Here is a 12,500-nt window from a genome sequence, read left to right on the forward strand (position 1 = left end):
CAAAAAAAGAGCCAATCAGATTTACACCGTGCGTTACACCGTGAGCAGAGAATCCCCCACCCCTCATCTGGCATGGAGATCTGCCAACCACAATAACCAGAACAACCAGACTTTTTGTGCTTTATTGAGCCAAATGCTGCAAACTATTCATGAAGTTTTATGTCAGATTTTCTATGTGATTTCACACATTTTTAAACGACAATTTGACCTTGTTTTTTGTATTTTTGTGTCAAAGAAAGAGGAGTCTGGTCTTATATGGCTGGAATTAACTGCCCAGTGGCACTGCAAAGGTGGCCGCCAGCTTACCTGTAACAACTTTTAAGGTTTAACAGACCTCTGAAGTTGTGTTGTTGTTCTGATCCACATCCACCCATATCAAGAATAAGAGGTAAAAGAAGAAATGTTCCTTTACTGATACACACAAATGGACAAAAGTATTGGGACACCTACACATCACACCTACAGGAGCTTTTACGAATTCTAAATCCATAGGCATTAATATGGAAATGGTCCCCCTTTGCAGCTCTAACAGCTTCCACTCTTCTGGGAAGCTTCCTACAAGAATTTGGAGAGTGTCCGTGGGAATTTCTGCCCATTCATCCAGAAGAGCATTTGTGAGGTCTGACACTGATGTTGGATGAGAGGGTCTGGCTTGCAATCTCCGTTCTAGTTCATCCCAAAGGTGTTTGATGTTGTTGAGAAGAGGACTTTGTGAGGGTCAGTCAAGTTCTTCCATGCCAAACTGACCCAGTTGTGCCTTTATGGAGCTGCTTTGTGCAATGGGGCTCAGTCATGCTGGAAGAGAAAAGGTTTTTCCCCAAACTGTTCCACAAAGTTGGAAGATTATAATTGTCCAAAATGTCTTGGTTCTGCTGAGGCATTAAGATTTCCCTTCACTGGAACTAAGGGTTCTAGACCAACCCCTGAAAAACAACCCCATATCATCATCCCCCCTCCACCAAACTTTACAGCTGGCACAGTGCAGTCAGGCAGGTAACGTTCTCCTGGCATTTGCCAAACCCAGACTCGTCCATCAGACAGAAGATAGAGAAGCTCATTCGTCACTCCACAGAATACGTTTGCACTGCTCCAGAGTCCAGCGGTGGTGCTTTACAGCACTCCATCTGATGCTTGGCATTGGGCTTGGTGATGGAAGGCCTGCATGTAGCTGTTCAGCCATGGAAACCCTACCATGAAGTTCCTGGTGCAGTTTTTTGTGCTGATGTTGATGCTTAATTTTAGACATCTGTTAGCAATGGGTGTGGCTAAAACACTTCAATAATTAGGTGAGGTGTCCCAATACATTTGTCCATATAGTGTACTTTTGCCTTATTGCCCACCTAGCTGAAAGACACTGCAGTAGATGAGTAAGATCTCAGTTAATGTGAGGAAGAGCACATTGCCAAACTAGAAAAGAGCATTTCCAGAAGAACCGCTGAACCAAACATTTTGGTGCCATTTAAAGTAACATCAGGGCTGCTTGTAATGGGTAGCGAGGAGGCAGACGCATATGCGGAGATAAGCGACGTTTATTATGGGTAAATCCAGGGTCATCGTCTAAACGGTCCAGGTTCATGTAGCCAACACGGACTGATCGGGGGACAGACATGACAAACCAGAATCAAACAAGCAACAGTACAAAGACCAATACATCCAACAGCGTAGATAACAAAGACCGGCAAACACAGGGCTTAAATACACAGGGTAAACGAGGGACAGGCGGGAAACAGGTGGAGACAATCAGGGGTGGAGTCATGAAACGAGGTGGCTGGACCAAAACAAACACACATGGGCTAAACCAAAACACGAACGCATGGACAGGACTGGGAGGGGCCAATTGTGACACTGCTATAGGGAGTAAGTTAGCAGTTAACCAATGCTGGAGTAGCCAGGCAACATGAGACGCCCAAATACCAGGGAGTCCTTCACACACAGCAGGTCACCTTTACTGTGTACTTTCTGCCACGGAGACACTTTCTGTTTTCAAACTACAGTGCAGTCTCTCCTGCGCTAATGAAGCAGCGGAGGGTTTAGGACTGAAATGAGATTCTATTTCTGTACTGGCTGCAGTTTAGCCTCAAAGCAGGGCAGAACTCCGCTAATCTCTCTCTCACTCTCTCTCTCTCTGATCTGCCTCTTACTGTCTCTAACAGGCCTGTGACTGTTGCTGTAATTAGAGAATATCCCACTAATTTTGCCCGTTCCTCCTGCTACAATGAGGCCACTTCACTCCTGCAACGAGAGCTTTCACCACGAGGGACTGTTTGATCCTCAAATAGAGCCCAAAAAACATGAGCCCTTTCAAGATACTCTCGGGAAGATCCATCAGAACAGCTCACTGAATTCAAGTTATGGGGATATTTCAGGAAACGTTTTGGCCCTTTTTGTAGATTTCTCTCTAAAGTCTTGCTCCGTCTTCCCATTATTAGTGTCACCTGTGTCTTGTACACTTTTTGTTCCCTCTTTACGTGATGACAGTCAAGAAGTCGGAAAATTGACACCGACTGATTAGTCATTTAGCTGGTCGCTGTCAGGGGGGGATTTTATCATGTAAAGCAGAGATGCCGATCACGAACATCGATCACGATCGACCAGTCGACAGCACGTGGCGCGTTGGTGGATCGCGTCGAATTTGACAGGCTATCAATTTTTAATGCTTTCTGACTGTTTCTCACGGCAGGCAGGTCAATGAGATTGACTGACCTGAAATGTGGCCACAGTCTCTGCTTGTTACTGTAGCTACAGCACAGCCTGCCTAAAGCACTGCTGTGAATGTGCCTCTCTAGCAATCTAGAAAGATTTCATTTAACGCTAGGCAGTTCGTGTAGTGCCATTTTTGCAGTTTTCCTTTGGTAACCCACACCGACTCTTTCAGAAGATGAGTGCGAGACTGACCGCAAAGAAACCGAACACTTACCTCTTCCATGCAGAGCAGGAGGAGGACTATATTTTTATGATGTCAAACTCCAAATGCATCTGCTTAGTTTGCCAAGTAGCCATCGCACTTCCAAATAAGAGGAACTGCGAGAGGCTTTTTCGAACTATACACAGAAACTATGACAACTAAAAATGGTCCAGACTACACAAACCTTCTGACACCATTCAGTGCAAATCTTCAGAATAAGGTCAGTGCGATTGCTTGTTCGTTTGCCCTGTAATGCTGACTATCAATACAGGCCACTGAAGTGTATTAAACTAATTCCAAAGCCTTTAAAAAGGATGAAGCCAGCCTTTTTTAAGGTAGATCACGAAGACCTGTCCACTGGATAAGGTACTTCTCAAGCCACGAAACTATGGGCACCCCACCTGCTGGGATGGACCACTGCCAGGTCTTGCTGATCACACCTTGATGCTACAGCACACAATCCTAAGCTTCAGGCCTAGTGTTGCTCTGCTGTGTGTGTATTATGTCTGTATCTTTGAGAAGTGTTTCTTCATATCACTACACACTGCATTTAGAGCTGATGACAAAGTTCTAGATTGGCCCTAATCAAGAGCCTCAAACGTCCCATGGCTACAGAGTAAATGTGGAGGCTACATGCTAACAGCTCTATGTTCACAGCACCAGGCTAAAAGTAACACTCCAGTAACAGAGGTTTGGCCTTTGACCTGCTGTGACTGACCTGTAAAACTCGCAGGTTTCGTTGCCGAAGCGAACGTGCACACTGCTGCCCGAGTCCAGGTGTTCCCCCATGATGGTCACTTTAGTTCCTCCAGAAATGGGTCCCCGGCCTGGGGTCAGTCCTAACACCCTGGGGGTCTGTTTATATATGAGAAATACAGTTTATATACAATAAGGTGTATTATTACATTAATAATAATGATATGTAATGTGTGACATACCACGAATGTATAGATCTGAGAGGAGTGTGTGCGAAGTTCTGGTCTGCATTCTCCCACACACAGATGAACAGGACCGGGTCCACTGACCGGCAGCGCAGAGTCCATCTCACACACCACCCTGCAGCACACACACATATACTATCAAGCACAAACCCACAGTGAACATCTGCAACCACAAACCGATTCAATTCGGTTATGACATTTACATTTACGTCATTCGGATGACGCTGTTAACCAGAGCGACATACAATTGGATCATTTTACACAGGAAGGCGACAGCAGGGTTAGGAGTCTTGCCCAAGGACTCTTATTGGTATAGTGTAGGGTGTTTACCCAGGCAGGGACTGAACACCAGTCTACAGTGTAGAAGGCAGAGGCGTTATCCACTACACTATACAACCAATGAGTTGATGAATCTGATTATGATTCTTCAGGACATGATTCAGTGAATCACTGAATCAGTGAATCACACAATTACACTGTTTCCACAATTACACAATCACATGTTCACTCTGTGCATTACTGTAGAGTCTGCATCACAGTCCAGTCACATCGGACTCTCTTCTCTCTCTCTTCCTCCCTTCTTTCCTTTACTTCCCTCAATCTTCTTCTTACCCTTCCTTTCTTTCTTCCTTTATTTCTTTCTTCTTTCTATCCTTCTTTCCTCTATTTCCCTCATTCTTCTTCCTACCCTTCCTTTCTTTCTTCCTTTATTTCCTTTTTCTTCCTCCCTTCTTTCCTCTATTTCCCTCATTCTTCTTCCTACCCTTCCTTTTTTAATTCCTTTATTTTACTCTTTCTTCTTCCTATCCTTTCTTTTTGTCTTTGCTATGTTTGACTTGTTGCTCAGAAACATAATTTTATGATAATGTGCTCTTGTTTCAAAGTGTTATTTTCCTTCAGGAAACGCAAATGTTGTTGAAAGTGATACTTCAAATTTGATGCAACTGAATCACCATCTTCACACACACACACACACACACACACAGCACACACACAAATACAGCACCTCAAACCTCACCCCCCCCCCCCCCCCCCCCCCACACACACACACACACACTCACATCATTGTAATCACCATAGCAACAGTCATCAGCAGCCCTGTGGGTCAATAAGAAGCGGCTGCAGCAACTTGACTCTGATCAAACGCTGCACTACTGTATTACACGGTCACTGATTAGGCAACTGATCAGGAAATGATCATAGTTGGACAAACAGACACACACACACACACACACACACACAAACACACAACAGGACAGACACACACATACAGACACACACACACAGCAGGACAGACACACACACACACACACACAGCAAGATAGACACACACACACACACACACACACACACACAGCAAGACACACACACACACACACACACAGAGCAGGACAGACACACATGCACACGCACACACACACACATGCAGGTGCAGACTGTGTAAGTGGGACCTAAATTACAGCTAATGTTCATTTCTCTGAACACACGCTGTTAATCAGGATCCGGTGTGGCGCGTCACCAGCGGCTTAATCAGGAGTTTAAACTGAAGACGCCTCTTAAACATTCATATTCATATATCAGCTCCTTGAGCTACTAAGCTGCTTTGGTTACTCTGCTCATTATACTAAAATAAATATGGCACACTGGCAAGAGTGAGAGAACATTAAAGGGTAAATCCCTCCATTTTCCCAAAATTTCTACATAATTAAATGGTAACGATGTAAACAAAATCATTCACAGTGGTTTGGTGTGAAACGCTCCATCAACATTCCATATGAAGCTCAGAAGACTCGTGTAGGTTTTGGACAGTAAATAAATTGTTCTGGATGGTAAATAAAATGTCTATATTTCTGTTGTAGTCATGGCGACCCCTGGTTCCTATTGCCACCACTGTAAAGAGATCTGGGTCTCTATCATCAACCATTTCACATCAAACCACTCTGAATCTCTCTTTTTTAAAACACAGTTATGCAGAAAATGTAAAAATCAGTGGCATTCCTGTTTAAATGTAGGCAATATATTGACACTGCTGTACTAAACCCTCGTCTGACTGCTTAGCAACTAACTCAGAGGATGCAGTGATAATCGGTGAAAAGGTCTGTACAGCAAATCATGTCAGTATTTGTAATATGGACATAATGCTGACTACAAATATGATGCATGACGTCAGAGCTCTATTACTCAGCCTTTCAAATGAAACAACAGGAGCCACATCACTGGCTTGGTGGAGGTGGGAAAAAGTCACTAAGTCGCAGGTAACAAATAAGTCTCAGTAAGTGCCGAGTCAAGATAGTCGAGTCTCGATTCAAGTCCAAAGTTACTTAAGGCAAGTCCCAAGTCAGTAGTCCTAATCCTCAAGTCCTTAACAAGCCAGTCTGCATTCTTCAGCTAATTTAAGGCCAAAACACTGAATAATGGTAACAGTACTGTATCATTTTAATGACAGCATGTTAGCAGTGTATAGCTGTATATTCATTTTTATTAATATACAATAATATACAATATTAACTATGAAAGACAAACTGTATACACAAAGAGTAGTGCAACAACACCTGAAAATAATCTTAAAAATACTATTGAACCTAAAACTTTATATTTTACAACTAAAAACAAAACTGCCCAAAACTGGACTTAAAATCACTGGCTTCTCAATCTCTCTCTCTCGCTTCTCCTTGAGTATCAAGGGTAAGAGAATGGTCAAGCGATTTTTTTTATACTTACACTGAGAAAAAACAAAAGGCTAGAAACTCGAGAGCAATACTAAAACTGACCGGCTTAGTTCAGAGTGACCTGCAAGTGGCGAAGTGAACGCAAGACAGATCAGCGAGCAGCATGTGAACTCTTCTTACGTAGGGTGCCCACAGCTGCAACTGCTCAGCTCCAATTACACGGTCCTGGCTCTCCGGCCCCTCCAAGTGGTCAGAAGAGGCCTAGTAGGTTGCCTGGATGTTACACTCATATTAATAACACTTGTATTTAATTAATGTTTTTTTATTTTGCTTTTATTTACTTTGTACTTTCTTTTAATTATTCACTTTGTCTTTTTATGCTATTGCACTTTATATCTGTTTAACACTTTATATTTTATTTTGTCTTCTTTTACATTTTTTAATGTTAATCAGTGTTAATATACAGTATGTTTGTTTTGTGATATGTCATGTTTTTTTTTGTGAATCACAAAACAAACAGTATTTTTCACTGAACTGTATCAAAACATTAACATGAAAATATGATTAGCCAGTGAGGGCTAATATACACACAGAAGAACATTATTAACTGCTGCTTTCTTTGTTTTTTTTTTCTAAATATTTTGCCACATCTCTACAAACACCGGGCCTAATCAGGGTCTAAACGTTCTGGCGACGCCCTGTCTATGGGCCTGCTAATATTTCCCTTTTCAGATTCATAACAGGCTCTAATGTGCCAAAGAATTATCCAGTTTTCCTGGCAAAACCTTCCTGTGTTTTCTCTCCACTCAAATATAAATGAAGTCCAGCTGCGGCCAAAAGCGAATTATAGCAGCAACGCACATAGCTAACAAATCACTCTCCATCCAGCGCAGCAGCATGCAGTGAATTCCAATCACTCTCCCCGTCTCTCTCTCTGTCCCTGCCCCTCCTCCCTACCCCACTCCCTCTCCCTCTCTCGGTAGCTTTTGGCTATGACTCTCCACCCTGGCCCATCATTTATGAAACAAGCTCAGTTGCTGTGTTATTCTAATGATCCGGCCTTGTTCTGCTTTTATGCCTTAAGACTGATGTGTGTTGGTGGTGATGATGTCATAGGACTGAAATGTCCTCCAGCACCACACAGTTGTTTCTGCTCCAACATGCATTATCTGACTGAGTGTTCTGCCGATGAACGAATAAAAACCCTATTAATTATACTAGTAATAATACTTTATGATAAATAAGTCTAATGAATTATTATTGTTGTTGTTATTATTACCATACGGGTGGTAAGGAAGGCTTAACAGCACCTCTTCCACCTCAGGTGGCTGAGGAGGTTTGGCATGAACCCCTGCATCCTCAGAACATTCTACACGTGTACTGTGGAGAGCATTTTAACAGACCATCACCACCTGGTATGGAAAGCTCTGCAAAGGGTGGTGTGGACAGCCCAGGAAGACCAGGAGGATTCCAAAGGACTCCACCCACCCAAACCACTGTCTGTTATCACAGCTGACGAGTAGGAGGAGGTACAGAAGCATAAAGTCCAGAATCAGTTCCAAAACAGTTTCTTCCCCCAGGCCATCAGGCTGCTGAATAGCCAGTAGTGATGGTGTTTCGGTCCGTGGGCCGGTCACTACACCGCTGAGTCGTCATCATGATGATCTCCATGGATAATCCACACCTCATCCACATCAACAGACTCACTCTGATCTTGCTGTAAATTTCAATCTAGCAAATCTATACATCTGCACAAACACACACACACACACACACACACACTGGGATCCTGCCACACCGCACCAGGAACAGTTTTCAAGTACCCAGAACAGATATTGGGTTAACTGCAGGAAAAGTGTAGCATTGGCTGATACGCAATGGAGGGGGACAAATTTTTAGACACTTCTGTTATTTAACACAATTCCAATGCATCCACTTCATGATCCCAGGAACAGCCACAGTGAAGTACGAAGGTGGGAGCATTATGATATGGATCTGACTGCACAAGTTTACATGAGTCTTTACTTAAGAAGCCTTGAAGAACCATCTGTAAAGAGTAAAGGCTGAGTGTATTTGTTTCTACATTTCTACATAAATGAAGCACAGTGTGTGTATGTGTGTTCCTCACTGTTCGGCGGTGATGTATCCCTCTGATTGGGCGGAACACGGCACTCCTGCCACCTCCATCCTGCCCTGCAGCTCCGACAGAGTCATGCCCAGGTTTATACCACGAATGGTCACCAGTGTACCCCCCTCTGGAGGACCAGCTAGAGGGGTCACCTAGTAAAAACAGAAAGAAAGAGACGTCTAGAGTCTCAAGACAGACACTCTTGTTAAAAGGCCACAGAACAACATCAGAATCAAACATCATAAAACACCCCATAAAATATTTATATGAGAGAGTTCTGCAATCGCAGAACAATACATTGTGTGTTTTCATGACTACACTGTGCTTCTGTTAGTCCTTTACACTCTTACGCATCCTCAAACTCCAGTGCCACAGTTCAGTGCTGCCTCTGCTCCAGCACAGCTTATCCAAGTCATCAGTTAGTTAGCAGTGAAATCAGCAGCTTATTTGTCAACAAAATTCAATGATCCAGTCATCTGGACTGTAAAGAACAGTGGAAAAAAGGCTCTATCCGTTTACTCCAGTCAGCAGCTCTGTTCACTGCGCAGAGCTGAAACGCTCTTCACTTCAAAGCCTCACGCTGCTTTGATGTGCGGCAGCTCGCCAGGTTTGGCTTGCATTCCTGCTCTCAGATGGAGCTGCACACTCTGCCAAACACAACCAAACTCAGTCAAACACAACAAATACAACAGATACAACCCAAACTCAGTCAAACTCAACAAATACAAACCAAACTCTGCCAAACACAACCAAACACAACCCAAACTCAGTCAAACACAACAAATACAACAGAAACAACCCAAACTCAGCCAAACTCAACAAATACAAACCAAACTCAGCCAAACTCAACAAATACAAACCAAACTCAGCCAAACTCAACAAATACAAACCAAACTCTGCCAAACACAACCAAACACAACCAAACACAACCCAAACTCAGTCAAACACAACAAATACAACAGATACAACCCAAACTCAGTCAAACTCAACAAATACAAACCAAACTCTGCCAAACACAACCAAACACAACCCAAACTCAGTCAAACACAACAAATACAACAGAAACAACCCAAACTCAGCCAAACTCAACAAATACAAACCAAACTCAGCCAAACTCAACAAATACAAACCAAACTCAGCCAAACTCAACAAATACAAACCAAACTCTGCCAAACACAACCAAACACAACCAAACACAACCCAAACTCAGTCAAACACAACAAATACAACAGAAACAACCCAAACTCAGTCAAACACAACAAATACAACCCAAACTCAGTCAAACACAACAAATACAACAGAAACAACCCAAACTCAGCCAAACTCAACAAATACAAACCAAACTCAGCCAAACTCAACAAATACAAACCAAACTCAGCCAAACTCAACAAATACAAACCAAACTCTGCCAAACACAACCAAACACAACCAAACACAACCCAAACTCAGTCAAACACAACAAATACAACAGAAACAACCCAAACTCAGTCAAACACAACAAATACAACCCAAACTCAGTCAAACACAACAAATACAACAGATACAACCCAAACTCAGTCAAACACAACAAATACAACAGAAACAACCCAAACTCAGCCAAACTCAACAAATACAACCCAAACTCAGTCAAACACAACAAATACAACAGAAACAACCCAAACTCAGTCAAACACAACAAATACAACCCAAACTCAGTCAAACACAACAAATACAACAGATACAACCCAAACTCAGTCAAACACAACAAATACAACCCAAACTCAGTCAAACACAACAAATACAACAGAAACAACCCAAACTCAGCCAAACTCAACAAATACAACCCAAACTCAGCCAAACACAACAAATACAACCCAAACTCAGTCAAACACAACAAATACAACAGAAACAACCCAAACTCAGTCAAACACAACAAATACAACAGAAACAACCCAAACTCAGTCAAACACAACAAATACAACCCAAACTCAGCCAAACTCAACAAATACAAACCAAACTCAGTCAAACTCAACAAATACAAACCAAACTCTGCCAAACACAACCAAACACAACCCAAACTCAGTCAAACACAACAAATACAAGAGAAACAACCCAAACTCAGTCAAACACAACAAATACAACAGAAACAACCCAAACTCAGTCAAACACAACAAATACAACAGAAACAACCCAAACTCAGCCAAACTCAACAAATACAACCCAAACTCAGTCAAACACAACAAATACAACAGAAACAACCCAAACTCAGTCAAACACAACAAATACAACAGAAACAACCCAAACTCAGCCAAACTCAACAAATACAACCCAAACTCAGTCAAACACAACAAATACAAACCAAACTCAGCCAAACTCAACAAATACAACCCAAACTCAGTCAAACACAACAAATACAACAGATACAACCCAAACTCAGTCAAACACGACAAATACAAACCAAACTCTGCCAAACTCAACCAAACACAACCAAACTCAGCCAAACTCAACAAATACAACAGAAACAACCCAAACTCAGTCAAACACAAACCAAACTCTGCCAAACTCAACCAAACACAGCCCAAACTCAGTCAAAACAAAACAACAACCCAACAACCAAGGCAACCCTTCTGCTGCGCAAGGAAGCAGAGCAGGTAGCTTTTTATAACGTATACGGTCTTAAGGGGAACATCATATCTCTGAAAGAACACAACCAAAATTAACAAAACGGATTCCTCAAAGAAAACCTCACATCTACACGTTTAACGTTTACAGCTCAGAGATCATTAATTATTCACAGCACACGTGACTTCATTAAAACAGAATGATCAAAAACTGGAAAATTGGCAGTGGAACAAATCCAGTCAGAAAACACCACCGTTCTGACGCTGTATGGGCACTGCTAGAAAAATGGTACATACGTACGTCAAGGAACTAAAAACAGTAGCAGCCACTTTGAAGCCTTAATTTGTTGTAGTTTGTCCATTTTGACTTATCTGAGAGCAGTTTTAGAAATGCAGAGATGCTGATTCATGTACATAAGCTGTCATTACTTGTTAGCTACATTAGCCTCATAGCTCAAACTAAAGAAGCTAAAGTCAGACTGTCAAACTTGGATGATTAGATTTTTTGCTTTAAAGTTAATATCAGGGATCTCTCTGAAGGCTAACATCTACGTTTACAGCATTTGGCTGACGCTTTTATCCAGAGCGACTTACAGTTTTTACACAGGCAGGTGAAGGTGGTGTTGGGAGTCTTGCCCAAGGACTGGTATACTGGTATAGTGTAGGGTGCTGCCCAGGCAGGGATTGAACCCCAGTCTACAGCACAGAAGGAAGAAGTGTTGCCCACCAAACACCTTTACAGTTACCACCTTATCTCAGAACTTAGAACTACCCTGCTAGGAAAACCACCAAAAACACATCTGCTCACCAGGAAAATCAATATATTGTGTATTGTGTTTTGGATGCTGGTACGATGGTCAACCAGCATGAACAAGCTGGGGTGATCATCTTAATCAGCACCAGACCAGCACGGACATTCAGACTTTTTCAGCAGGGAAGTCGTCCATTCAGGATGTTGCCATATTTAGCAGGAAGCCCATCGTCCTCTTCTTTCTGCTTTCTGTCGTCTCAGTCCCCCGATTTCTGCTGTCTCAAGGACTTTGGACCTACATTTAGCAATGTTCACCGAAGGGCTCAATGCTGGCGGTCAACTGATCAGGCCGATTAATGGCATTATGAGATAGTCAGCATCAGTAATGCCTGCGCTAACGAGGCTGATAAACAAAAAATGCCTGCAGGGACATCAGTGTGAGTGCTGTGGGACAATGTTAGAGCGCCCCCTTGTGTCAATTTCACCATTCTGTGTGCCGATGTCAG

At 42.6% G+C, this 12,500-nt stretch overlaps 1 protein-coding gene across 1 annotated transcript in view; it reads right to left on the reverse strand.

Moving 5' to 3' along the window:
• Nucleotides 1-12,500, reverse strand: part of LOC108444095 (plexin-A2-like) — a 165,509-nt gene that overhangs the window by 40,076 nt on the left and 112,933 nt on the right. Inside the window, exons 13-15 of the mRNA XM_037532242.1 lie at nt 8,644-8,795; nt 3,844-3,961; nt 3,624-3,760 (exon numbers count right to left, since the gene is read on the reverse strand). Of these exons, the coding sequence (XP_037388139.1) occupies nt 3,624-3,760; nt 3,844-3,961; nt 8,644-8,795 (407 nt within the window). The remainder of the gene's footprint in view (nt 1-3,623; nt 3,761-3,843; nt 3,962-8,643; nt 8,796-12,500) is intronic.

This window comes from Pygocentrus nattereri, chromosome 21 (assembly GCF_015220715.1).
Source record: "Pygocentrus nattereri isolate fPygNat1 chromosome 21, fPygNat1.pri, whole genome shotgun sequence".
Taxonomy (NCBI): domain Eukaryota; kingdom Metazoa; phylum Chordata; class Actinopteri; order Characiformes; family Serrasalmidae; genus Pygocentrus; species Pygocentrus nattereri.